Source organism: Pseudophryne corroboree, chromosome 7 (assembly GCF_028390025.1).
Source record: "Pseudophryne corroboree isolate aPseCor3 chromosome 7, aPseCor3.hap2, whole genome shotgun sequence".
Lineage (NCBI taxonomy): Eukaryota > Metazoa > Chordata > Amphibia > Anura > Myobatrachidae > Pseudophryne > Pseudophryne corroboree.
This window is the reverse complement of record NC_086450.1, coordinates 99,704,532-99,731,889: the sequence shown is the minus strand read 5'-3', so window position 1 is coordinate 99,731,889 and position 27,358 is coordinate 99,704,532. Positions and strand designations below refer to the sequence as shown.

At 48.0% G+C, this 27,358-nt stretch overlaps 1 protein-coding gene across 6 annotated transcripts in view; it reads left to right on the top strand.

Moving 5' to 3' along the window:
• Positions 1 to 27,358, top strand: part of DYNC1I2 (dynein cytoplasmic 1 intermediate chain 2) — a 178,937-nt gene that overhangs the window by 69,140 nt on the left and 82,439 nt on the right. For all 6 annotated transcript variants that reach the window (XM_063933473.1, XM_063933472.1, XM_063933476.1 and 3 more), the window contains exon 4: positions 26,908 to 27,022. In XM_063933473.1, coding sequence (XP_063789543.1) covers positions 26,908 to 27,022 — 115 coding nt within the window. The remainder of the gene's footprint in view (positions 1 to 26,907; positions 27,023 to 27,358) is intronic.

Genomic DNA, 27,358 nt, shown 5'->3' with positions numbered 1-27,358 from the left:
CTGGACGTAGTCAGGGCCCTGAAAATATATGTTTCCAGGACGGCTGGAGTCAGAAAATCTGACTCGCTGTTTATCCTGTATGCACCCAACAAGCTGGGTGCTCCTGCTTCTAAGCAGACTATTGCTCGTTGGATTTGTAGTACAATTCAGCTTGCACATTCTGTGGCAGGCCTGCCACAGCCAAAATCTGTAAAAGCCCATTCCACGAGGAAAGTGGGCTCTTCTTGGGCGGCTGCCCGAGGGGTCTCGGCTTTACAACTTTGCCGAGCTGCTACTTGGTCGGGTTCAAACACATTTGCTAAATTCTACAAATTTGATACCCTGGCTGAGGAGGACCTGGAGTTCTCTCATTCGGTGCTGCAGAGTCATCCGCACTCTCCCGCCCGTTTGGGAGCTTTGGTATAATCCCCATGGTCCTTACGGAGTTCCCAGCATCCACTAGGACGTCAGAGAAAATAAGAATTTACTTACCGATAATTCTATTTCTCGTAGTCCGTAGTGGATGCCTGCGCCCATCCCAAGTGCGGATTGTCTGCAATACTTGTACATAGTTATTGTTAACTAAAACGGGTTATTATTGTTGTGAGGCTCCGCTGTTATCATGCTGTTAACTGGGTTCAGATCACAGGTTGTACGGTGTGATTGGTGTGGCTGGTATGAGTCTTACCCGGGATTCAAAATCCTTCCTTATTGTGTACGCTCGTCCGGGCACAGTATCCTAACTGAGGCTTGGAGGAGGGTCATAGGGGGAGGAGCCAGTGCACACCAGGTAGTCCTAAAGCTTTACTTTTGTGCCCAGTCTCCTGCGGAGCCGCTATTCCCCATGGTCCTTACGGAGTTCCCAGCATCCACTACGGACTACGAGAAATAGAATTATCGGTAAGTAAATTCTTATTATTATTATTATCTGGCCAGTGTGCACGCTGCTGCCTCCAGGCTTCCTGTAACTTAAGTCCTGGCAGGCTAGCAGCGCAGCTCCCCCTTCTTTTATACACACAGCGCGGGCTCAAACACTCCCTGGCCGGCTTCCACTCCCTCTGGATGTCAGCTCCACCACCGCCCTCCCCTTCCTCTACATCGGAGGGAGACACATCGCGGCTGTCAGCGGCGGCATCCTCACATACAGTGGGGAAGCGCACTGACCTCCTGCCGCACGCTGAAATGGTCTCTCGGCCTCTCCCACTGCCAGCGGAGGGAGACACAGCGCGCCTGTCAGTAGCAGCATCACACACACACTACGGGGAGCTTGGGAAGTGCGTCCACCTCTCCGCCCGCTCAGATGGTCTCTCGTCCCTTCCCGCCGCCAGCGGAGGGCTGAGGGTGACGACAAAGGGGGAAATGAATAGAAACTGACCCTCTTGCTAGTAAGTCCGGCCTGGGGCAGCCGTAAAGGGGGGAGAGTGACCCTAGGAAGGACCCAGAGAGCCTTATACCCCTTTCACATCGCACTAAAAACCCGGTATCGACACGGCATATTGCTGTGTCGAAACGGGTCAGTGTGCAATGTGAAAGGTCCTTTTCAGAATTAGCGGGTCGCCTGACCCGGTAATTCAACCCGGTAAAAAAGAAGGGTTATTACCGGGTTGAATACCGGGTCAGGCGCAGTGTGAATGGGTGCCGTTCCGATGCGACACGGCTCCCATTCACAGCATAGGCAGAGGCGGCGCAGGAGATGAGCTCATCTCCCGGCGCCGCCTCCACCCCCGCCCCTGCTGCTGCTGCGCCCTCCGCTGCTATGGCAACCGACCCGGTATATTGCCGTGTCGGAAAGACAGCAACGGAGCGCAAATGCCGGATCCCACCCGGTAAGTACACGTTTCTCTTACTGGGTAGGATCCGGCATTTGCGATCTGCATTTATTAAATAAATGGCGGCCATTTTTAAAAATGAATAGAGGCGCAAAAGGACTCTCTCAGGTGTTATTACCTTTAGAATAGACAGGCTTCCTGGCCAGTCAGATCAGAGGGAGGGGTTATTATAATAGAGCACTACTCCCTCTACTGGACATTTGTATTTAGGACTCTGCTGCAATGGATTTTCAATTTATTCTGACAGGCATTTTTATGCTTTAGATTTTCAAGGGACTTCTAAACAAAAGATCCCAATGAAATGATGGGAATGACTGGATCACAACCCCCACCTCAGAACTGAAATACAGTTGGGTGTGCGAGGGTTGCAACGAGGCTGGTGATATTATTATTATTATACATTTTTATTTTTTGTTTTGTGTGTAGTGTATAGAAAGATCCAGCTAGATGAATCCAGTGTACCTTTACTCCCATCACCCGTTACGGTCTTTCTGTTCCTATTATAAAGGGGGAAAGCACTGAGGAGCGTTCTATGGAGTACGGCTTCAAATGTCAAAAGCACTTACCACGAACACTAAGACTTATTATGTTTGCACAAACTGTAGTAAGATGAGCACAAGGGTGAGCGGCTCCCGGGTATGCGTTGCCTGTCTAGTTACGGGCGCCCAGCACGGGAGGAAGGCTCCGCCAAGGTCATGGGAGCAAGCCCTGACAGGTATTTCAAAAGAACTGTCAGAATCCCGCAAACTGCAGTCGGAAAGGACTGAGGGATTCTCAAGGACTATGGAGGAATTTCTGATTTAAATTAATCCCTCCTGCGCAAGCATTAAGCAATGCGAACAAGGCGATTAAGAGAACCCTCCTCATCTTACACAAAGGAGGAAGAGGGTCTTATTATAGATAAACAGGCAAGATAATTAAGTCTGCCTTAGATCAGGAGTTTAGATTCCCTTATAGAAGCGGTTATGGAGACCCTAAACTTCAGGGAGTAAGAAGTTAAGGATACAGAGAGTTTTCGATTGATTCGTATCACACATATCGTTGCCAGTAGTGCTCCCTATTCCTCAAACTCTCCAGACTCCGATGGCGAATGCTTGGAAGCAACCTGATAAATGCTTTCAAGTGCCAAGGAGGTTTGAATTTAAGAATCCTTTATCAAAAAGTGTAATGGTTAAATGGGAGGTGCCGCCTACTGGGGATTTTCACCTAGGCCTAGCGTGACTGCCTTAAAGGATATGTCAGGTCGCACACTGCATCAAAAGCAATTTTTATAACAGCACATTGTCACATGGACTGGGCGTGAATAGGTAGCATGGAGGAGGTTTCTCAGTAAGCAGAGCATATTCGAGAATCAGCTACTTATATGTGCCAGGCTTCAAAGGACGCTAATAAAATAACGTCCCGCATCTCGGTTCCTGCCATTTCGGCTAGAAGAAATTTATGGCTCAGAGAATGTTATTTGGTCCCGAGTTAGACAAGTGGATTTCGCAAGCAACTGCAGTGAAATCTACCTTTCTACCTACTTCTTACTCGAGAACCACTTCACACGTTAGTGGAGAGTACTCGAGACCAGTGTTTAAATTCATTCGTTCACTGTCGTACCGAGCCAGGAGAGGTTTTTGAGCAACAGACTCGTGGAACCAGGGGTAGGAGTCGTTCAATGTTGACACCCAGAAAGCAGAACAAACCTGCCGACAAACCCTTGGCATGACAGTCTCTCTGCTCAACTGGGGTCCCCCTTGGGGGGTGCAGTATTGGAAGATATTTCCCAGCGACAGGATAGACTTTCAGAAACGTACACATAGTCCGGTTCTTTACAGCACGAGGGATTAGGTGTCCGTTGCGAGCAGTAGCATTACAGGCGGCTAATTCAAAGACTCCTACATACAAAGGTTTATATCGCCAGTCCCGGATCCTCAAAGTGGAACGGGATTTTATTCAAATCTGTTGGTAGTGCAAAACCGGATGGGCCAGTCAGACCATTACTAAGTTTTACAAGTTTTAAACCAATTCCTCACGGTTTGCTGATTCAGGATGTAGTAAATCCAGTCAGTTATTGCAGGTTTGGAGCATCTAGGCAGTCTTTGTTTAGATGGAATAGCCTTGCCAATCGGCAAGCTAATATTTCCTGTGGTAAGCAGGTTCCGGTTCAGACTGGTGCTCATAATACCAGATCAGTGGGTGCCTCATGGGCGGCTATTCGAGGTGCTTCCACTACTCAATTTTGCAGAGCGACAACGTGGTCTTCAGCCCACACATTCGCAAACTTTTTCAGGTTTGATACCTTTGCGTCCGGAGATTCTAAGGTGGTCATTCCGAGTTGTTCGCTCGCAAGCTGCTTTTAGCAGCTTTGCACACGCTAAGCCGCCGCCTACTGGGAGTGAATCTTAGCTTATCAAAATTGCGAACGAAAGATTCGCAATATTGCGAAAAGACTTCTCTGTGCAGTTTCTGTGTAACTCGAGACGTACTTGGCATCTGCGATCAGTTCAGTGCTTGTCGTTCCTGGTTTGACGTCACAAACACACCCAGCGTTCGCCCAGACACTCCTCCGTTTCTCCAGCCACTCCCGCGTTTTTCCCAGAAACGGTAGCGTTTTTTCACACACACCCATAAAACGGCCAGTTTCCGCCCAGGAAACACCCACTTCCTGTCAATCACATTACGATCACCAGAACGAAGAAAAAACCGTGAGTAAAATTCCTAACTGCATAGCAAATTTACTTGGCGCAGTCACAGTGCGGACATTGCGCATGCGCACTAAGCGGAAAATCGCTGCGATGCGAAGAAATTTTCTGAGCGAACAACTTGGAATGACCCCCTAAGTTCGGACGTTTAGTTTTGCAGGCCATCGACAGCACTCCCTCCCTTGGGGATAACTTTGGGACGTCCCCTACTGTATAAGACTCCAGTGTCCCCTAGTGGATGAAAGAGAAAAGAGGATTTTGGTACTTACCGATAAATCCATTTCTCTGAATCCTCTAGGGGACACTGGAAGCCCACCTCGGTGCTGTCAACCTGCTGTGTTCAAAGTACTTGTTCAAACAGTTCGTGCAAACAGCGTTGGTTTTTCTGTTAAGAGTTTCTTGGATGCTGTTTGATATGTTGTACGGTTCGGTTCCTCGCCAGGTGCTATAGTATCATGGGGGTCATTCCGAGTTGTTCGCTCGGTAAAAATCTTCGCATCGCAGCGATTTTCCGCTTAATGCGCATGCGCAATGTCCGCACTGCGACTGCGCCAAGTAAATTTGCTATGCAGTTAGGATTTTTACTCACGGCTTTTTCTTCGTTCTGGCGATCGTAATGTGATTGACAGGAAATGGGTGTTACTGGGCGGAAACAGGCCGTTTTATGGGCGTGTGGGGAAAAACGCTACCGTTTCCGGAAAAAACGCAGGAGTGGCCGGAGAAACGGGGGAGTGTCTGGGCGAACGCTGGGTGTGTTTGTGACGTCAAACCAGGAACGAAAAGCACTGAACTGATCGCAGATGCCGAGTAAGTCTGGAGCAACTCAGAAACTGCTACGAGGTGTGTAATCGCAATATTGCGAACACATCGTTCGCAATTTTAAGATGCTAAGATTCACTCCCAGTAGGCGGCGGCTTAGCATGAGCAAATCTGCTAAAATCCGCTTGCGAGCGAACAACTCGGAATGACCCCCCATGTCCTATTCTCTCAGTCAAATTTTCCAAACTGAGGGAGGAGGGATGTGAAGGGGGAGGAGCCGGCTGTGCAGACAATGCTAATTTTAGATTGTGCCACACCTCCGGTTGCAAGCTTCACACCCCTACTGTATAAGACTCCAGTGTCCCCTAGAGGACTCAGAGAAATGGATTTATCGGTAAGTACCAAAATCCTCTTATTACAGCGCAAACCACATATATTATTTATTTGTAGTATATGGGCGCTGGGGTGGGAGGTGGCATACTCCCTCTGTGCTTCTCTCTACAGGCTTCCCTGTGGGTCTGTCTGGTGTGAGTGTGGGTGTGTCGGTACTACGTGTCGACATGTATGAGGCTGAGTGTTCCTCCCCGGAGGAAGTTACTGGGGGCGCAGAAAAGGATTTGGGAATGACTCTGTCGGCACAGCCGACTGCTGATTAGGTGAATATGTTGAGTACACTGAATGCAAATGTGGCTTTATTGTCGAAGAGGCTTGATAAATCTAATTCTCAGACACAAACATGGAGGAAATCCATGGAGGACGTTTTGTCTCAGGTTCAGACCCCCTCAGGGTCACAAAAATGTTCATTTACCAGATGGCAGATACAGATACCGACACAGACTCTGATTCCGATGTCGATTTCAATGAGGCTACTTTACATCCAAGAGTAGTTAGGAGTATTCAGTACAGGATTGTGGCTATTAAAGATGTTTTACATAACTCTGAGGAACCTGCTGTTCCAGACACAAGGGTTTGCTTATTTAAAGGGAAAAATCCTGAGGTGAAGTTCCCCCCTCTCATGAACTGAACGCTCTTTGTGAAAAGGCTTGGGAGTCGCCTGACAAAAGGTGGCAGATTCCCAAGAGAATTTTTATGGCATATCCTTTCCCTCTGACGACAGGGAGAAATGGGAGTCGTCTCCCAATGTTGACAAGGCTCTATACCGATTGTCCAAGAAGGTGGCGCTTCCGTCTCCTGACATGGCTGCTCTCAAGGATCCGGTGGATCGCAAGCTGGAGACGACATTGAAGGCCATTTTCGTTAATACTGGTGCATTGCTCAGACCTGCTGTGGCGTCGGTATGGGTGAGTAGTGCTATTGCTAAGTGGGCTGATAATTTGGCTTCTGATATGGATACCCTTGATAAGGATAACATTCTTTTGACTCTTGGTTATATCAAGGATGCTGCAGATTACCTAAAGGATGTGGCGAGGGATGTTGGCCTCTTGGGATCAAGAGCCAATGCCATGGTGGTCTCGGCCAGGAGAGCGCTGTGGATTCATCAATGGAATGCTGATGCCGACTCCAAGAAAAATATGGAAGCGCTCCCCTTTAAAGGTAGTGTCTTGTTTGGTGACCGCCTTGCTGACCTGGTGTCTACCGCTACTGCGGGTAAGTCATCTTTTCTTCCTTATGTTCTCACACAACAGAAAAAGGCGCCCCATCATCAGATGCAGTCCTTTCGGCCTAATAAATACAAAAAAGGAAAGGGCTCGTCCTTCCTCGCTTCAAAGGGTAGAGGAAGGGGAAAGAGGTCGCCTGCCGTGTCAGGCACCCAGGTCTCTGCCAAGTCCATGACGCTGGGGCTCCTCTGCGGGAGTCCGTGCCGGTGGGGGGCCGTCTCCGATTCTTCAATCGGCCCTGGATCCTTGGTTCTTAGACATAGTGTCCCAAGGGTACAAACTGGAGTTTCAGGAGTTCCCCCCCCCCCCCCCCCCCCCCCACCGCTTTTTCAAGTCGGCCTTCCAGTTTCTCTTCCAGAAAGGGAAGTTGTAAATGCTGCGATACAAAAGCTGTGTCAACAGAGGGTCGTTGTGCCGGTTCCCCCGTCCCAACGGGGAGAAGGGTTCTATTTGAGCCTCTCTGTCGTGCCGAAGCCAGACAGCTCGGTCAGACCGATTCTGAACCTGAAATCCCTCAATCCATACTTGAAAATTTTCAAGTTCAAGATGGAATCTATTCGAGCTGTGATCTCCAGCCTAGAAGGGAGGGATTTTATGGCGTCAGTCGACATAAAGGATGCCTACTTACACGTCCCGATATATCCTCCTCATCAGGCCTTCCTGAGATTTGCGGTGCAGGATTGTCATTACCAATTTCAGACGTTGCCGTTTGGGCTTTCCATGGCACCGAGGGTTTTCACCAAGGTAATGGCGGAAATGATGGTACTCCTTCGCAAGCAAGGGGGTCACAATTATCCCATACTTGGACGATCTCCTGATAAAGGCGAGATCAAAGGAACAGTTGATAAGGAATGTGGAACTCTACCGGTCGGTTCTGCGACATCGCGGTTGGATTCTAAATTTGCCAAAGTCTCAGTTGATCCCGACAACTCGGCTGCCCTTCCTGGGCATGATCCTAGACACTGAGCTACAGAGAGTGTTTCTTCCGGAGGACAAAGCTCTGGAAATACAGACCATGGTCAAGGAGCTTCTGAGACCGACAAGAGTGTCGATTCATCAATGCACTCGAGTGCTAGGGAAGATGGTGGCGGCTTACGAAGCCATTCCGTTTGGCAGGTTTAATGCCCGGGTGTTTCAGTGGGATCTGCTGAACAAATGGTCCGGGTCTCACCTGCACATGCACCGGAAAATAAGTCTATCTTCAAAGGCCAGGATTTCTCTCCTGTGGTGGCTGCAAGGTTCTCACCTTCTAGAGGGACGCCGATTTGGAATCCAGGACTGGGTCCTGCTGACCACAGATGCAAGTCTCCGAGGCTGGGGCGCAGTCACGCAAGGAAGAAGTTTCCAGGGAAAATGGTCAAGCCAGGAATCTTGTCTCCACATAAATGTGCTCGAGTTAAGAGCCATTTACAACGGCCTCCTGCAAGCGAAGATCCTTCTTCAGGGTCTCCCTGTCCTGATCCAGTCGGACAACATAACAGCGGTGGCATAAGTAAACCGCCAAGGCGGAACAAGGAGCAGGGTGGCAATGGCGGAGGCCACAAGAATTCTCCGCTGGGCGGAACAGCACGTGAGCGCTCTGTCAGCAGTCTTCCTCCCGGGCGTGGACAACTGGGAAGCAGACTTCCTCAGCAGACATGATCTCCATCCAGGAGAGTGGGCTCTTCATCAAGAGGTATTTGCAGAAGTGACAAGGCGTTGGGGAATTCCTCAGATAGACATGATGGCGTCTCGCCTCAACAAAAAGTATTGTTCCAGGTCGAGGGACCCCCAAGCCAGTGCAGTGGACGCCCTGGTAACTCCGTGGGTGTTTTAGTTGGTGTATGTGTTCCCTCCGCTTCCTCTCATTCCAAAGGTGTTGAGGATCATAAGGCGAACAGGGGTTCTGGCAATACTCGTCGTTCCAGATTATCCACAGAGGGCCTGGTATCCGGATCTGCAGGAATTACTAGTAGAGGATCCTTGGTCGCTTCCTCTAAGAGAGGACCTGTTACTGCAGGGGCCCTGCGTGTTTCCGGACTTACCGCGGCTGCGGTAAGTGGAAGTGGAATGGCGTGGAAGTTGAACGCCAAATCCTAGCTCGGAAGGGTATTCCCGGGGAGGTCATCCCCACTCTCCTTTAGGCTAGGAAGGAGGTCACGGCAAAACATCACCGTATTTGGAAAAAGTATGTGTCGTGGTGTGAAACCAAAGCAGCTCCTGCAGAGGAGTTTCACTTGGGTCGTTTCCTCCACTTTTTGCAGGCAGGCGTGGATGCAGGCCTGAAATTGGTTTCCATCAAAGTGCAGATTTCGGCTTTATCTATTTTCTTTCAAAAAGAATTGCCTGCCCTTCCTGAGGTTCAGACTTTCGTGTAGGGAGTGCTGCATATCCATCCTCCATTTGTGCCACCCGTGGCACCGTGGGATCTTGAAGTGTTGTTGCAGTTTCTTCTGTTTCACAGGTTTGAACCTTTGCGTAAGGTTGAGTTAAAGTTTCTCACTTGGAAAGTGGTCATGCTTTTGGCTTTGGCGTCTGCCAGACGAGTGTCTGAATTGGCGGCTTTGTCTCACAAGAGCCCATATTTGATTTTTCATGTGGATAGAGCGGAATTGAGGACTCGTGAACAATTTCTGCCGAAGGTGGTTTCTTCGTTTCACATAAATCAACCTATTGTGATACCTGTGGCTACGGATGCTGTGGCAGTCTCAAAATCTCTTGATGTTGTAAGAGCTTTGAAGATTTATGTTGCCAGAACGGCTCTTATTAGGAAAACGGAGGCTCTGTTTGTCCTGTATGCTTCCAACAAGATTGGAAATCCTGCTTCCAAGCAGACTATTGCACGCTGGATTTGTAATACGATTCAGCACGCTCATTCTTCGGCTGCGCTGCCGTTGCCGAAGTCAGTAAAGGCCCATTCTACCAGGAAGGTGCCCGAGGGGTCTCGGCACTTCAACTTTGCCGAGCAGCTACGTGGTCGGGTTCAAACACTTTTGCTAAGTCCTATAAGTTTGATACCCTGGCTGAGGAGGACCTCATGTTTGCTCAATCGGTGCTGCAGAGTCGTCTGCACTCTCCCGCCCGGTCTGGAGCTTTGGTATAGACCCCATGGTCCTTTTGGAGTCCCCAGCATCCTCTAGGACGTAAGAGAAAATAGGATTTTAATACCTACCGGTAAATCCTTTTCTCCTAGTCCGTAGAGGATGCTGGGCGCCCATCCCAGTGTGGACTATTCCTTGCAGTTGTATTGATACTGGTTATTTTCGGTTACACGTTGTTTGTGTATCAGTTATATTCAGCTTGTTGCTGTTGTTCGTTCATAGTTATCTGGTTTCCTGCTGATCCAGTTGTACGGTGTGTTTGTGGTGTGAGCTGGTATGTCTCTCGCCCTTAGTTAACAAAAATCCTTTCCTCGAAATGTCCGTCTCCCCTGGGCACAGTTCCTATAACTGAGGTCTGGAGGAGGGGCATAGAGGGAGGAGCCAGTTCACACCCAGTCAAAGTCTTTTTAGTGTGCCCATGTCTCGTGCGGATCCCGTCTATACCCTATGGTTTTTTTTGTAGTCCACAGCATCCTCTACGGACTAGGAGAAAAAGATTTACCGGTAGGTATTAAAATCCTATTGTTGCACTGTTAAATTTCTGAATGCCTGAGTGATGAGATGCCACCAAACTCATCTACACATATGCACTTAGCGTCCCTCCTCTTGTAGCTGGTGAAGTATTACAGATATACAGGTAACACCTACTGTATCATGCATCTTTGGTCTACATTACTCTAATTTTTGTGTAAAACTGTACCTACACATAATAGATAACTATGTCCTCCTTAATTTTATATTTATTTAAACTGTACACAATTTTGCTTTTAGTGTCCCCTTAAAGAACATTGGGGGTAATTCCAAGTTGATCGCAGCAGGATTTTTGATAGCAATTGGGCAAAACCATGTGCACTGCAGGGGAGGCAGATATAACATGTGCAGAAAGAGTTAGATTTGGGTGGGTTATTTTATTTCTGTGCAGGGTAAATACTGGCTGCTTTATTTTTACACTGCAAATTAGATTGCAGATGGAACACACCACACCCAAATCTCTCTCTCTCTGCACATGTTATATCTGCCTCCCCTGCAGTGCACATGGTTTTGCCCAATTGCTAGCAAAAATCCTGCTGCGATCAACTTGGAATTACCCCCATTGTGCTATTATTACTCACTACTTATTTAGTAGCATACTTCACTCCTGTAATAACCAGTGGTTCCAGCAGGGGGTGCCGAGACCATAACTTTCTAAAGCCAACACAGAGAACAATCACTTGTCATTTACATAACATGCATTAAGCTGCAGTATGGTATAAGTGGTTACTGAAGAGGATGTCACCCAGAAACCGCGTGGCTTAATAAAATGTACATTTATGAGCACTTGTGCGAAAAATAAAATAGAAAAGATGGAGTTATCTTTAGAAAGGCATCAGAGTCTATCATTTTTCTGTTAGTTTCGGTTGCTGTGGGGACCATTGGGGACCACTGTTTACCTATCATGATATTGTACAACATACAGATGTGTTCTCATACACCTTACCTCAATATGCCATGTGGTGAGAGTGAGCAGTGTACGTGTTTATGTTGTTGTTAGAATGTGAGTCTTAGTCGCAATGCAACAAAACCGTTTCACAAGACAGCACTGATTAACTTGATATGCAACACTTGTATATATGTGTGTGACTGAGGCTGTATGCGAAGCATAATGGAGCTTGGCGTGAAAAAAACGCGGCTGCTGTGTCCTAGCTCATGGTATGCAGATTCGGGCTCAAGTAAAACAAAGAATGAGACTGCGCTTCTACCTTTGAATTTTTTTTTTAGATATATATCACCAATTAAAAACAATACAATACATAGATACCGGCCAGTATCATAAAATTTACATACAATACCTAAAAATATATACAGGTTGAGTATCCCATATCCAAATATTCCGAAATACGGAATATTCCGAAATACGGACTTTTTTGAGTGAGAGTGAAATAGTGAAACCTTTGTTTTTTGATAGCTCAATGTACACATACTTTGTTTAATACACAAAGTTATTAAAAATATTGTATTAAATGACCTTCAGGCTGTGTGTATAACGTGTATATGTAACATAAATAAATTGTGTGAATGTACACACACTTTGTTTAATGCACAAAGTTATAAAAAATATTGGCTAAAATTGACTTCAGGCTGTGTGTATAAGGTGTATATGAAACATAAATGCATTCTGTGCTTAGATTTAGGTCCCATCACCATGATATCTCATTATGGTATGCAATTATTCCAAAATACGGAAAAATCCGATATCCAAAATACCTCTGGTCCCAAGCATTTTGGATAAGGGATACTCAACCTGTATAACTAATTAATTATATTATCTACCTAGGCTTCAGCAGTATAATACTCCTAAATCTAAACGTTAATAATCAACACTGCAAAGATGCTGGTACTTTAGAATGGTTAGTTCCATAACAGTCCCAAATGAGGCTTTAGATAGGAATAATAACCATTGTGGAAGTGCTAACACTTTGGAGGAGAAGCGGTTGCCTTACTAACTTTGCTTACTTAATTTTCAAGCATGGATTCCAGCTCATATTATTCCTAGCTAAAGCCTCAGTTGGGACTGTTAAGGAACTGACCATTCTAAAGTAGCAGCATCTTTGCAGTGTTGATTTTATGATACTGGCCGGTATCTATGTATTGTATTGTTTTTAATTGGTGATATTATATATAAAAAAATTTTTTTTCAAAGGTAGAAGCGCAGTCTCATTCTTTGTTTTACTTGTTTTCTGTTTTAGGGATATTGGGATTAATTCCCCGAGATTAGCTGCTTCAACTTTGATTAGTGACGGCGCCAGGTGTATATATAAATTTTTCTATTACGTCCTAGAGGATGCTGGGGACTCCGTAAGGACCATGGGGATAGACGGGCTCCGCAGGAGACATGGGCACTTTAAGAAAGAACTTTAGGTATGGGTGTGCACTGGCGCCTCCCTCTATGCCCCTCCTCCAGACCTCAGTTTATTACTGTGCACAGAGGAGACTGGGTGCATTACAGGGAGCTCTCCTGAGTTTCCTGAAAAAAAAGTATATTTGTTAGGTTTTTTATTTTCAGGGAGCCTGCTGGCAACAGACTCCCTGCATCGAGGGACTGAGGAGAGAGAAACAGACCTACTTTAATGTTAGGCTCTGTTTCTTAGGCTACTGGACACCATTAGCTCTAGAGGGATCGGTACGCAGGTCTCACCCTCGCCGTCCGTCCCAGAGCCGCGCCGCCGTCCTCCTCGCAGAGCCGGAAGATAGAAGCCGGGTGAGTATGAGAAGGAAGAAGACTTAAGAGGCGGCAGAAGACTTCAGATCTTCATAGAGGTAACGCACAGCGGTAATGCTGTGCGCCATTGCTCCCACACAGCTCACACACGGCAGTCACTGTAAGGGTGCAGGGCGCAGGGGGGGCGCCCTGGGCAGCAATATAAACCTCATTTTTTGGCAAAAGTACATATATACAGCTAGGCACTGTATATAAAAGAGCCCCTGCCAGTTTTTTCAATATTTGAGCGGGACCGAAGCCCGCCGCTGAGGGGGCGGAGCTTGTTCCTCAGCACTCACCAGCGCCATTTTCTCCACAGCACAGCGCTGAGAGGAAGCTCCCCGGACTCTCCCCTGCTTATCCACGGTGAAAGAGGGTTTTAAAGAAGGGGGGGGGCACATAATTTGGCGCAAAATACAGATTACAGCGCTTTCTGGGTAAACATATTGTGTTTTTTCCTGGGTCATTGGCGCTGGGTGTGTGCTGTCATACTCTCTCTCTGTCTCTCCAAAGGGCCTTGTGGGGGAACTGTCTTCAGATAAGAGGATTCCCTGTGTGTGTGTGTGTGTGTGTGTGTGTGTGTGTGTGTGTGTGTGGTGTGTCGGCATGTCTGAGGTAGAAGGCTCTCCTAGGGAGGAGGTGGAGCAAATGAGTGTGGTGTCTCCGTCGACAACGCCGACACCTGACTGGATGGATATGTGGAATGTTTTAAGTGCTAATGTGAATTTATTGCACAAAAGACTGGACAAAGCTGAAGCTAGGGAACAGGAAGGGAGTCAACCACTGCCTGTCCCTATGTCGCAGGGACCTTCGGGGTCTCAAAAGCGTCCACTATCCCAAATAGTAGACACTGATACCGACACGGATTCTGACTCCAGTGTCTACTACGATGATGCAAAATTACAACCAAGATTGGCTAAAAGTATTCGATATATGATTATTGCAATAAAGGATGTACTGCATATCACTGATGACCCCTCTGTCCCTGACACAAGGGTACACATGTTTAAGGGAAAGAAAGCTGAGGTAACCTTTCCCCCTTCTCATGAGCTGAGCGAGTTGTGTGAAAAAGCGTGGGAATCTCCAGACAAGAAACTGCAGATTCCCAAAAGGATTCTTATGGCGTATCCTTTCCCAGCAAAGGACAGGATACGGTGGGAATCCTCCCCTAAGGTGGACAAAGCGCTGACACGCTTATCCAAAAAGGTAGCGCTGCCATCCCAAGATACGGCTACCCTTAGGGATCCTGCTGATCGCAAGCAGGAGGGTACCTTGAAGTCCATTTACACACATTCTGGTACCTTACTCAGACCGGCGATAGCGTCGGCTTGGGTTTGTAGCGCTGTAGCAGCGTGGACAGATACCTTATCGACGGAAATTGATACCCTGGATAAGGATACCATTTTATTGACCCTAGGACATATTAAAGATGCTGTCTTATACATGAGAGATGCTCAAAGAGACATTGGTCTACTGGGTTCTAGAGTCAACGCTATGTCGATTTCTGCTAGACGAGTCCTGGTCTCCACAGCTAGGGCAGGTAAGTCAAATTTTTTGCCTTATATTCCCTCACAGCCTAAGAAAGCGCCACATTATCAACTGCAGTCCTTTCGGTCACAGAGAAACAAGAGAGTATGAGGTGCGTCCTTTCTTGCCAGAGGGAAGGGCAGAGGGAAAAAGCTGCAAAACACAGCTAGTTCCCAGGAACAGAAGTCCTCCCCGGTCTCTACTAAATCCACAGCATGACGCTGGGGATCCGCTAAGGGAGTCCGCCCCAGTGGGGGCACGTCTTCGACTTTTCAGCCACATCTGGGTTCACTCACAGGTGGATCCCTGGGCAACAGAAATTGTTTCTCAGGGTTACAAGCTGGAATTCGAAGAGGTGCCTCCTCGCCAGTTTTTCAAATCGGTCTTACCGGCTTCTCCCGCAGAAAGGAAGATAGTGTTAAATACAATTCACAAATTGTATCTTCAACAGGTGGTGGTAAAAGTTCCCCTACTTCAACAAGGCAGGGGATATTACTCAACCCTTTTTGTAGTCCCGAAACCGGACGGTTCGGTCAGACCCATTTTAATTTTAAAATCCCTGAACCTATACTTGAAAAGGTTCAAGTTCAAGATGAAATCGCTCAGAGCGGTCATCGCTGGCCTGGAAGGGTTTTTTTTATGGTATCCCTGGACATAAAGGATGCATACCTTCATGTTCCCATATATCCACCTCATCAGGCGTACCTGAGATTTGCGGTACAGGATTGTCATTACCAATTTCAGACGTTGCCGTTTGGGCTTTCCACGGCCCCAAGGATTTTCACCAAGGTAATGGCGGAAATTATGGTGCTCCTGCGCAAGCAAGGGGTCACAATTATCCCGTACTTGGACGATCTCCTCATAAAAGCGAGATCACGAGAGCAGTTGCTGAACAGCGTGTCACTTTCACTGAAGGTGTTACAGCAACACGGCTGGATTCTCAATATCCCGAAGTCGCGGTTCCTACGACTCGTCTGACCTTCTTAGGCATGATTCTGGATACGGACCAGAAAAGGGTTTATCTTCTGATAGAAAAGGCCCAGGAACTCATGACTCTGGTCAGGAACCTATTGAAGCCAAAATAAGTGTCAGTGCATCACTGCACTCGGGTCCTGGGGAAGATGGTGGCATCTTACAAGGCCATTTCCTTCGGCAGGTTCCATGCAAGGACTTTCCAATGGGACATACTGGACAAGTGGTCCGGGTCACATCTACAGATTCATCAGATGATCACCCTGTCCCCCAGGGCCAGGGTATCTCTCCTGTGGTGGCTACAGAGTGCTCACCTTCTAGAGGGTCGCAGGTTCGGCATTCAGGACTGGATTCTGGTAACCACGGACGCGAGCCTCCGAGGTTGGGGAGCAGTCACACAGGGAAGAAACTTCCAAGGTCTTTGGTCAAGTCAAGAGACTTGTCTTCACATCAACGTCCTGGAGCTGAGGGCCATATACAACGCCCTTCGTCAAGCGGAGACCTTGCTTTGCGACCTACCGGTTCTGATCCAGTCAGACAACATCACCGCAGTGGCTCATGTAAACCGCCAAGGCGGCACAAGGAGCAGAGTGGCAATGGCGGAAGCCACCAGGATTCTTAGCTGGACAGAAAATCATGTAAGCGCACTGTCAGCAGTGTTCATTCCGGGAGTGGACAACTGGGAAGCGGACTTCCTCAGCAGACACGACCTGCATCCTGGAGAGTGGGGACTTCATCAGGAAGTCTTCGCACAGATTGCAAGTCAGTGGAGACTGCCACAGATAGATATGATGGCGTCCCGCCTCAACAAAAAGCTACAGAGGTATTGCGCCAGGTCAAGAGACCCTCAGGCAGTGGCTGTGGACGCCCTAGTGACACCGTGGGTTTTCCAGTCGGTCTATGTGTTTCCTCCTCTTCCTCTCATCCCAAAGGTGTTGAGAATAATAAGAAAAAGAGGAGTTCAGACAATTCTCATTGTTCTGGATTGGCCGCGAAGGGCCTGGTATCCGGATCTGCAGGAGATGCTCACAGAAGATCCATGGCCTCTTCCTCTAAGACAGAACCTTTTGCAACAGGGACCCTGTCTGTTCCAAGACTTACCGCGGCTGCGTTTGACGGCATGGCAGTTGAACGCCGGATCCTAGCGGAAAAGGGCATTCCGGATGAGGTCATTCCTACTCTGATAAAGGCTAGGAAGGACGTGACAGCAAAACATTATCACCGTATATGGCGAAAGTATGTTTCTTGGTGTGAGGCCAGGAATGCTCCTACGGAAGAATTCCATCTGGGCCGTTTCCTTCACTTCCTACAAACTGGAGTGAATTTGGGCCTAAAATTAGGCTCCATTAAGGTTCAGATTTCGGCCTTATCCATTTTCTTTCAGAAGGAATTAGCTTCTCTCCCAGAAGTACAGACTTTTGTGAAGGGAGTGCTGCATATTCAGCCTCCTTTTGTACCTCCGGTGGCGCCTTGGGACCTTAACGTGGTGTTGAGTTTCCTTAAGTCGCACTGGTTTGAACCACTTAAAACAGTGGAGTTAAAATATCTCACTTGGAAGGTGGTCATGTTGTTAGCCTTGGCTTCGGCTAGGCGAGTGTCGGAATTGGCGGCTTTGTCTCATAAAAGCCCCTATCTGGTTTTCCATATGGATAGAGCGGAATTGCGGACCCGTCCTCAATTTTTGCCTAAGGTGGTGTCATCTTTTCATATGAACCAACCTATTGTGGTGCCTGTGGCTACGCGAGACTTGGAGGATTCCGAGTCCCTTGATGTGGTCAGGGCTTTGAAAATTTACGTGGCCAGAACGGCTAGGGTCAGAAAAACAGAAGCATTGTTTGTCCTGTATGCAGCCAACAAGGTTGGTGCTCCTGCTTCAAAGCAGACTATTGCTCGCTGGATCTGTAACACGATTCAGCAGGCTTATTCTACGGCTGGATTGCCGTTCCCAAAATCGGTTAAGGCTCATTCCACTAGGAAGGTGGGCTCTTCTTGGGCGGCTGCCCGAGGGGTCTCGGCATTACAACTGTGTCGAGCTGCTACTTGGTCGGGGTTGCAAAGTTCTATAAGTTTGATACCCTGGCTGAGGAGGACCTCCTGTTTGCTCAATCGGTGCTGCAGAGTCATCCGCACTCTCCCGCCCGTTTGGGAGCTTTGGTATAATCCCCATGGTCCTTACGGAGTCCCCAGCATCCTCTAGGACGTAAGAGAGAATAAGATTTTAAACCTACCGGTAAATCTTTTTCTCGTAGTCCGTAGAGGATGCTGGGCGCCCGTCCCAAGTGCGGACTACTTCTGCAAGACTTGTTTATAGTTTTGCTTACATAAGGGTTATGTTATAGTTTTCATCGGTATCAGACTGATGCTGTTTTGTTTTCATACTGTTAACTGGTTAGTATATCACAAGTTATACGGTGTGAATGGTGTGGGCTGGTATGAATCTTATTACACATAACGGAGAAACGCGTTAAGGACTAATTCCATACTCCATTTGGGAACACCGAATTTTGGGACTACAGAACCGACATCTTGGTAAAAAATCTCCAACCTATACCTTGGTGAGAAGCTCCCTTAAAAGTATTAATGAGGAGAAGCTGAGCGGCGTGCAGCCACAGCAGAGAGCTGTTTTATCACCCCCCTAATTGGAAGCTCTGAGGTCAGTACGTGAAGCTGCTACCACTCCGGGAATACGCGACTCCGGCAGAGATGCACCGAGCGGCGCGCAGCCGGGCACTGCGTTTCCCGGAGCTTAACATCTGAAACCCTGCTGCTGGGGAGGTGAGCAACAATATTTCACGATATTCCTCTAATTAAACTCTGGGACATTGAAATACCTCATGAGCCATAATTGACTGATTCCACTAATCAAAAATTCAGTACTTGAATCAGATCCTGGATCTAAGAACGATACAAAATTACTAACCATGGTTATGTGATACAAAACAAAATTCGTTACTAGGAGTGGCAACGTATGTATTTAATTTGGGTTTGAGACCAAGGACTGTCCCAATAGCTATTCACAGTTACCACCTAGCGCTCTGAGTGTTCCCATTTATGTGAATCCGTGATTATATATGAAAATTGTTAAGATTACAGTATCTAGTTTCCATTTTTATGTGAATCCGTGATGAATGCAAAAGTCGTGAAAGATTATAATATTTAACTTTTTATGTGTAATAAATTTTATACTATGCAAAAAAATATTATAAGTACCTTTCCTTGCTTGCACAATTGATTTATAGACACAGCAGGTGTTTAGCGCTCTCTCTATGATTTATTTGTGATTGTTGTATGGTATACTTCTAGCCGTAAGTGGGAGCAGCTTGTTTTTTAATAAGTGGCAATCGGTACAAAATTTGGTTCCTTTTCCTTAATTGTGATTAGGGCAATATTTATTTGAACTAGTATATTGGTGCGCCTGAGATATTGTCTGCACACAGACGTCCAGGGAGTGACATTGAGTTGACCTCCCGATACGTCTGTGTGTATACAAGGATTTTTTATTCTGGTATGAATCTTGCCCTTGGATTAACAAAAATCCTTTCCTCATACTGTCCGTCTCCTCTGGGCACAGTTTCTCTAACTGAGGTCTGGAGGAGGGGCATAGAGGGAGGAGCCAGTGCACACCCATACCTAAAGTTCTTCCTTAAAGTGCCCATGTCTCCTGCGGAGCCCATCTATCCCCATGGTCCTTACGGAGTCCCCAGCATCCTCTACTGACTACGAGAAAAAGATTTACCGGTAGATTTAAAATCTTATTATTACTTATCTTTTAGATGCGGGCTCAGTTGCAAAGCCTACACACTGGACTATATCGATGGCCAATGTGGACGATATGAGAGTACAGACATCTATATCGTCCAAATTGACTGGAATGTTTAAACGATTATCGTTCAAGCATCCACACTGAAAAATATGAACGATTTCTGCTGCGGGGTACACTGGGCTCCACAAGGATTGGACAATGGCGTGTAGAGTAGGATGTTGATCCGAGGCACCAACAGGTTCAAAGCTTTGACTGTTCCCAGAATACACAGCGCTGCCTCCTCTATAACCCCGCCTCCCTGCACAGGATCTCAGTTTTGTAAGTTGGTGCTGCAGTAAGCAGGCACTTAACAGAGGGGCTTATCCAGGCAGCCCTAAGAAAAGCTTTTTATGAAGAAAAAGTGAAGACTTCAAGAGCAGCAGTGGTGGTAAATGTCAGGAGACATTCACTGCTACAGCTCCAGCTCTCCCCAGCGGCGCTGTACACTCCCGAGCCCTGGTTGCCGGGTACCTACAGCGGAGGCTCCGGTTTTCTTCACATTAGACACACACGGCTGGGGCTCTCCAGGATCGCGTGGCCGCGCTGCGGGAGGTGGTGAGTGGGTCCCGCTTGCGGGACCTGGTCTTTATCGCGATCCGGTGCGGTCAGTGGGAGGCGGGCGGCGCGCGCTGGCGGTGGACACTGTGGCAGTACAGGCGATCCCACTAGATTACCACGGCATGGACGCAGGTCAGGTTTTCTCTCTAAACCGATTTTTATATTGCCCACAGTACCCGGTGGTTTTGCCAGCAAGGGGGATAAGGCTTAGACCTGAAGCCCCTCCCCAGCCCCAGGGTGCCATTTCTAGCAAGTGTTCCCGCCCTGGAGCTGCAGCTCTGTCTTTCCTCACTCCCTGTCAGTGTCTGCGGCGCCATTACTCCTCAGCTCACTGTTCCTGGGACTGCTTGGGCAAATCCTCCTATGTAAAGCCGCCTGGTTGTCAGCGCTGTGCCTTTACATGACACTTAAGTATTCTACCTGCCTTTTTAGACAGTGATAGTTAAGAAAGAGTGCATTTAGTCAGGGTTTTATAGTACAATTACCCTGTGATATACATCCAGTTCTGACTGTGTACTGTTATATCTATTGTTATATAGCTGTGTAAGCTAGTCCAGTGCAGTATTATTGTCAGTAATAACCTCTGCATTGTACAAACTGTGACTTTGTGTGTGCATTTGATAGCTGAGTGTTGTCCATTTAGTGTCTTTCACTCAACTTGCTATCCCTATATTCTATAACCTGAGGGGGCTTGGTGCGTCAGGATTTTCACAAAGATATACTTTATTACATATTTTTCTCTGTGATTTAGTCACCATATCTCTCCTTTATCTCTGCTAGTGCTGACTACACTGCGCAGGGGTTTGGGTTTAGCGGTATAGTGCTGCTGATAATTGTACTGTGTTACCTCATACTGCAAGTTATATAATTTCTGCTTCTGAGGGTAACGGTTCTGGGGCTCAACACACTGCCGGTGTTGCTGAAGCCACAGACCCATATAAGGAGAATATAGCAGCTGTGGGCTCTGGTTCTGGGGGCTCCTTGCCCCCCAGTGGGACTGTGGCAATGGAGGCACATACTGACCCACCGTGGGCCGCTTTTTCCACGCTTCTGCATATGCTAGTTCATAAACTAACACCCCCTATGGGACCCTCAATGCCGGTACAACCGTATGTGGTCCCTGCATCTAACCCGCCGTGGGCGGACGATTTATCTGCTCAATTAAAGAAGTTGAACCAGTCCCTGACTACTAAAAAGTCTGACCATCGCTCGCCTAAGTCCAAGGGGTCCTCTAAGCGAGCGCTTGTCTCCTCACAATCCACTGCTGTCACTGACACCTCGTCTGATGAAGACGGCACGTACACTGACCCCACAGGTTCTGACTCAGATACGGCTGATGGGGAGGGTAGTTCACATGTGGATGTTCCTGATCTTTTGGAGGCTATTAAGTTAATTCTACAGATTACGGATGATCCCGAGCCATCCGTCCCTCCTAAGAAACCAGATAGGTTCAAGCGTCAGAAGGTGGTTAAACAAGTTTTACCTCACTCTGGCCACCTAGTGGTATACGTCAGGAACCCTGGGAAAACCCGGGTACGAAGTTTGTGTCTCAAAAGAAGACGCTGGCTCGCTATCCGCTCGTACCAGAGCTAAGAATTGGGAAACGCCTCCTCCAGTGGACTCACATGTGGCTAGGATGGTGGTTTCCTCAGCTCTGCCTGTCACTACTGTCACGTCTCTAAAAGAGCCTACGGATAAGCGTGTGGAGGGTTGTCTGAAAGCGATTTACACCCTTACGGGTGCTGCGCAAAGGCCCACTATTGAAGCTACATGGGCTGCCGAGGCTATTGAAGCGTGGGCCTTGGAGTTAGAAGCTGAAATCTCCTCTGACCATGCTAGACTATGCTTGTCATATATTGTCACAGCTTCTCGATATATTAAAGAGGCGGCTTTGGATGCCGGTATCCTAGCAGCCAAGGCCTCCACTACGTCAGTCCTGGCTCGCTGGATATTGTGGCTGAGATCCTGGTCTGTGGATCTGGACCCTTTCAAGGGAGATATTCTGTTTGGGGAGGACTTAAATAAGATATTGGCTGACTTAGCTACTGCCAAAACTGTCTGTCTGCCAAATACCGCTCCTTCGGTGTCGAAGGCTAAAGGTACATCCTTTCGCCCCTTTCGCCCTTCAGGTAAAGCAAAAGGTCAGGCGTACCACAAGCAGGCCCGCACTTCCAAACCTGGTAAGCCGAAGCCCAAAAGAGCCTGGGCTGCCCGTTAGCCAGCTTCCAAGACCGATAAGCCTGCCGCATGACGGGGCGGGCCTCCCCCTGGGGGATCCCAGGGTGGGGGGCCGGCTTCTAGGTTATACCCAGGAATGGTTGAAGACCACTTCAGATGCCTGGGTACGGGAAGTCGTCACTCGAGGTTACGCCATAGCCTTAAAAAAACGACCCCCTCATCGATTTTGCCAGACAGACGTCCCGTCGGACCAGACAAAGGCAAACACTCTGCATTCGGTGGTACAGACCCTTCTGGATACAGGAGTTGTAGTACAGGTGCCTCTTGCTCAGAGGGGCCGGGGGTACTATTCTCCGCTGTTTCTAGTCCCGAAACCGAATGGGTCCTCCCGGCCCATTCTCAACCTCAAGGCATTGAACAGGTTTGTGAAGGTTTCCAAGTTTCGTAAGGAAACCCTTCACTCTATAGTTCTGGCCTTGGAACCTGGGGACTACATGGTCTCCCTGGACATATAGGATGCTTACCTGCATATTCCTATAGCAGCGTCACATCCGCAATACCTGAGGTTTGCTATTAGCAACCTCCATTACCAGTTTCGGGCGTTACCTTTTGGTTTAACAACGGCTCCGCGAGTCTTCACCAAAGTAATGGCGGTGATGACGGTGGTACTCCGCCGTCAAGGGGTCAGGATACTGCCGTACCTGGACGACTTGTTAATCCTGGCAAATTCCCCATAACTTCTCCTACGTCATCTGGATATGACGGTCCGGTTTCTACAAGCCCTCGGGTGGCTCATCAACTGGAAGAAATCCTCCCTTCTCCCTGCTCAGAGCATGGTGCACCTGGGAGCGCTATTGGACACTCACAACCAGCGGTTGTTCTTGTCTCAGGAGAAAGTCCTGAAGCTTCAGGACAGGATACGTTGCTTCCTTTCTCGTCCGCAAGTGTCGAAACATTCGGCAATGCAGGTGCTGGGCCTCATGGTCTCAGCATTCGACATGGTGGAGTATGCTCAATTCCATTCTCGCCCCCTCCAGAGGCTGATTCTAGCCAAGTGGGATGGCTTGCATCACCGGACCAGGTCTCAAATGATCTCATTGACTCCGGAGGTCCGTCTGTCGCTACTCTGGTGGGTCCGGGACTAACAATTGTGCAGGAGCCGTCCCTTCTGGATATCCAACTGGGTCCTGTTGACGACAGATGCCAGTCTAAGAGGTTGGGGCGCGGTGCTGGAGCAACTCTCTCTTCAGGGTCGGTTGACCAAGGAGAAATCTCTCCTCTCGATCAACATTCTGGAATTGCGGGCGGTCTTCAATGTGTTGAACCTGGCCCAGCATTTAATTTAGAACCGCCAAGTTCAAGTACAGTCGGACAACGCCACCACAGTGGCTTACATAAATCATCAAGGCGGCACTCGAAGCCGTTTGGCAATGAAGGAAGTCTCACGGATTCTACGTTGGGCGGAACGCCATCTACCGGCCATATCGCCAATATTCATTCTGGGAGTCCTGAATTGGGAAGCGGACTTTCTCAGTCGTCCGGACGTGCATGACGGCGAGTGGGGCCTCCATCCAGAAGTGTTTCAACTCCTAGTGGAAAAGTGGGGTCTTCCAGATGTAGATATGATGGCCACTCGACACAATCACAAGGTTCCGGTCTTCGGAGCAAGGACAAGGGATCCTCAAGCAGCATTCGTGGATGTGCTGGCGGTGCCGTGTAGGTTTCGGCTGCCGTACGTGTTCCCTCCGGTGTCACTCCTGCCCAGGGTAATTCGGAAGTTCAAGCAAGAAAAAGGAAATCTGCTTCTCATAGCTCCGGTGTGGCCCAGATGGCACTGGTTCTCAGACCTGCAAGGCAAATCGTCAGAGCGTTCACTTCTACTTCCACAACGCCCAGACCTCCTCGTTCAGGGACCCTGTGTCTACCAGGACCTAGCCCGGCTGTCTTTGACGCCGTGGCTCATGAAGTTTCCGTCTTGAGGGCTAAGGGTTTTTCTGAAGAGGTCATTAAAACTATGTTGTGGGCCCGGAAACCGGCTTCTGCTCGGATTTACCATAGGGTCTGGCATTCCTACTTTGTTTGGTGCGCATCTCATAATTATGATGCTTCCAAGTTTAGTACAGCCAAACTTTTGGCTTTTCTGCAGCAGGGCCTAGATTTAGGCCTGCGTCTGGCCTCCCTCAAGGTTCATATTTCTGCCTTGTCGGTGTGGTTTCAGAGAAAAATTGCGACTTTACCTGATGTTCATACTTTCACTCAGGGTGTGTTGCGTATCCAACCTCCCTATGTCCCGCCTGTGGCTCCTTGGGACTTGTCGGTGGTTTTGGAGGCGTTGCAGGAGCCTCCGTTTAAACCCCTGTGTTCAGCTGACCTTAAGTGACTTTCCCTTAAGGTGGTGTTCTTGCTGGCTATTGCCTCTGCTAGAAGAGTGTCGGATCTGGGTGCCTTATCTTGTAGTTGCCCATATCTGATTTTTCACCGTGACCGGGCGGTTCTTAGGACTCGTCCCGGATATTTGCTTAAGGTGGTTTCTTCGTTCCACCTTAATCAGGAGATTGTGGTTCCAGCCTTTGTCTCTCCTGATTTGTCTCCCAAAGAGCGGTCTTTGGATGTGGTATGGGCTCTCCGTATCTATGTGAAGAGAACTGCTTCTATTCGAAAGTCTGATTCTCTCTTTGTTTTGTTTGGATTTCACAAACGTGACTGGCCTGCTCACAAGCAGACCCTGGCCAGATGGATTAGAATGGTGATTGCACATGCTTTATGTGAGGGCTGGTCTGTCAGCTCCTGCTCACATTACGGCCCATTCTACTCAGTCTGTTGGATCTTCTTGGGCGGCCCAACGTGGTGCGACCCTAGATCAATTGTGCAAGGCGGCCACGTGGTCCTCTGGGAAGACGTTCATAAGGTTCTATGCCTTCGATACTGCCGCTTCCCAGGATGCTTCCTTTGGACGCCGGGTTCTTGTGCCCGCTACAGTGCGTCCCCTCCCATAAGGACCTGCTTTAGGACATCCCCATTGTCCAATCCTTGTGGAGCCCAGTGTACCCCGCAGCAGAAAACGAGATTTATGGTAAGAACTTACCTTTGTTAAATCTCTTTCTGCGAGGTACACTGGGCTCCACAAGGCGCCCACCCTGACGCACTTAGATTCTTTGGGTTGGTATGGCATTAGCCGCTGACACTTCTCTTGTTGTGAGAGTGTGGTGTATGTGGCTACTAACCGTTGTCGTCTCTTTTCCTGCTACTGCATTGTGCTGGTTAACTAAAAACTGGGCTCCTGTGTAGGGAGGCGGGGTTATAGAGGAGGCGGTGCTGTGCATTCTGGGAACAGTCAAAGCTTTGAGCCTGTTGGTGCCTCGGATCAAGATCCTTACTCTACACCCCATTGTCCAATCCTTGTGGAGCCCAGTGTACCTCGCAGAAAGAGATTTAACAAAGGTAAGTTCTTACCATAAATCTCGTTTTATTGTTTCTTTATGAACAACATCGTTCATATCTTTCAGATATATCGACTAGTGTGTAGGCCCCTTTAGTTACACATGCAGAGCACAGTGAAGCTGTGTGTGAGAAGACGTAACCCAAACATGGGTACAAAAGACAGACACAAATATATATACAGATGTGCTGTAAATGTTCTATTTGGCCTTAATATCATTTAATGGCTCTATGTAACTGTCCTAAACATGTCTCTGCTTAGGCAATGGGGTATTTCAGCTCTTTGTACAATATTAGAATGCAACCTAGAGATGGCCGTGTGACAGATCATACTTCCTTTTATAAAATTCAGCCAAGAGTTGTTTTAATAGGTTATAGGGGGTCATTCCGAGTTGATCGCTAGCTGCCATTGTTCGCTGCGTAGCGATCAGTGTAAAAAACGGCTAATCTGCGCATGCATAGGCACCGCAATGCGCACGCACGTCGTACGGGTACAAAGTCCATTGTGGTTCTGCACAATGTGATTGACAGAAAGAGGGCATTTCTGGGTGTCAACTGACCGTTTTCAGGAAGTGTTTAGAAAAACGCAGGCATGGCTGGGCGTTCGCTGGGCGGGTGTGTGACGTCAAAAGCCGTCCCTCCGTCGTTAGAATCAATGCACAAGATAAGTAACTACAGGGCTGGTCTCGTTTTGCACAAAAAGATTTTGCAGGCGCTCTGCTGCACAGGCGTTCGCACTTCTGCAATGCGAAAATACACTCCCCAGTGGGCGGCGACAATGCGTTTGCACGGCTGCTAAAAACTGCTAGCGAGCGATCAACTCGGAATGACCCCCATAGTCCATATTACACAGCGCTTTATACAGAATATGTAATCATTCACCTTTCTCGTTGCCCAGTAGTGTTCCAGTACACACTAACACTAACATTAATCTGCCAGTATATTTAGCATCTAGAAAAGACTAAGGTACTCTGAGGGAACCCACACAACATGCTGTATTCTAGAGAGGCTTTGACTAGGACTCGGGGCCCTAGCGCTGTGGGGCCACAGACATGGGGCAGTAGACCATCCTGTGTCCTTTGCCTGCATCGTTAGTTGTGTTTTTTTAAGAAAGCTAATCCATTCCAGATAGACGTACATATGTACAAATTTAGTTAGTCAATTCTGTTTTGTTTGTTTTTGGTTCGTGTTAATTTCACTTCTCTCAACTTTTTTGTTTGTTTTTGTATTGCCTTTTTTAGTCTGATCAGAAGAAGGATGTCCCCCCTCCACAGGAAGAGTCAGACTTGGAGAAGAAGAGAAGAGAGGCTGAAGCCTTGCTCCAGAGTATGGGGATTACCCCTGACCCCCCGCTGGGTAAGAACACTGTCAGCATGCTAGAGCCTACACATGACTGCATGCTTGCTTGCTCACTCTGGTAATGCTGCCTGCCGGGATGCTGTAGTTTGTCTCCTCCATCCTCACTGTGCTGGACATACCTGTAAATGAGTCTTCTGCCAAATCTACATAGGGTTGTAGATGTTAATGTTTCCAGTTGCTATATATGGAGATTGTATTCTGAATCTTAACTACAAAAACAGTGCAATGTTACTGCTTTATCCCAGCAAATGTTATGCAGTTGGGAAGGTGGGGGCCAACACTGGCCCGCCGCTCTCTATCTATCTATCTATCTATCTATCTATCTATCTATCT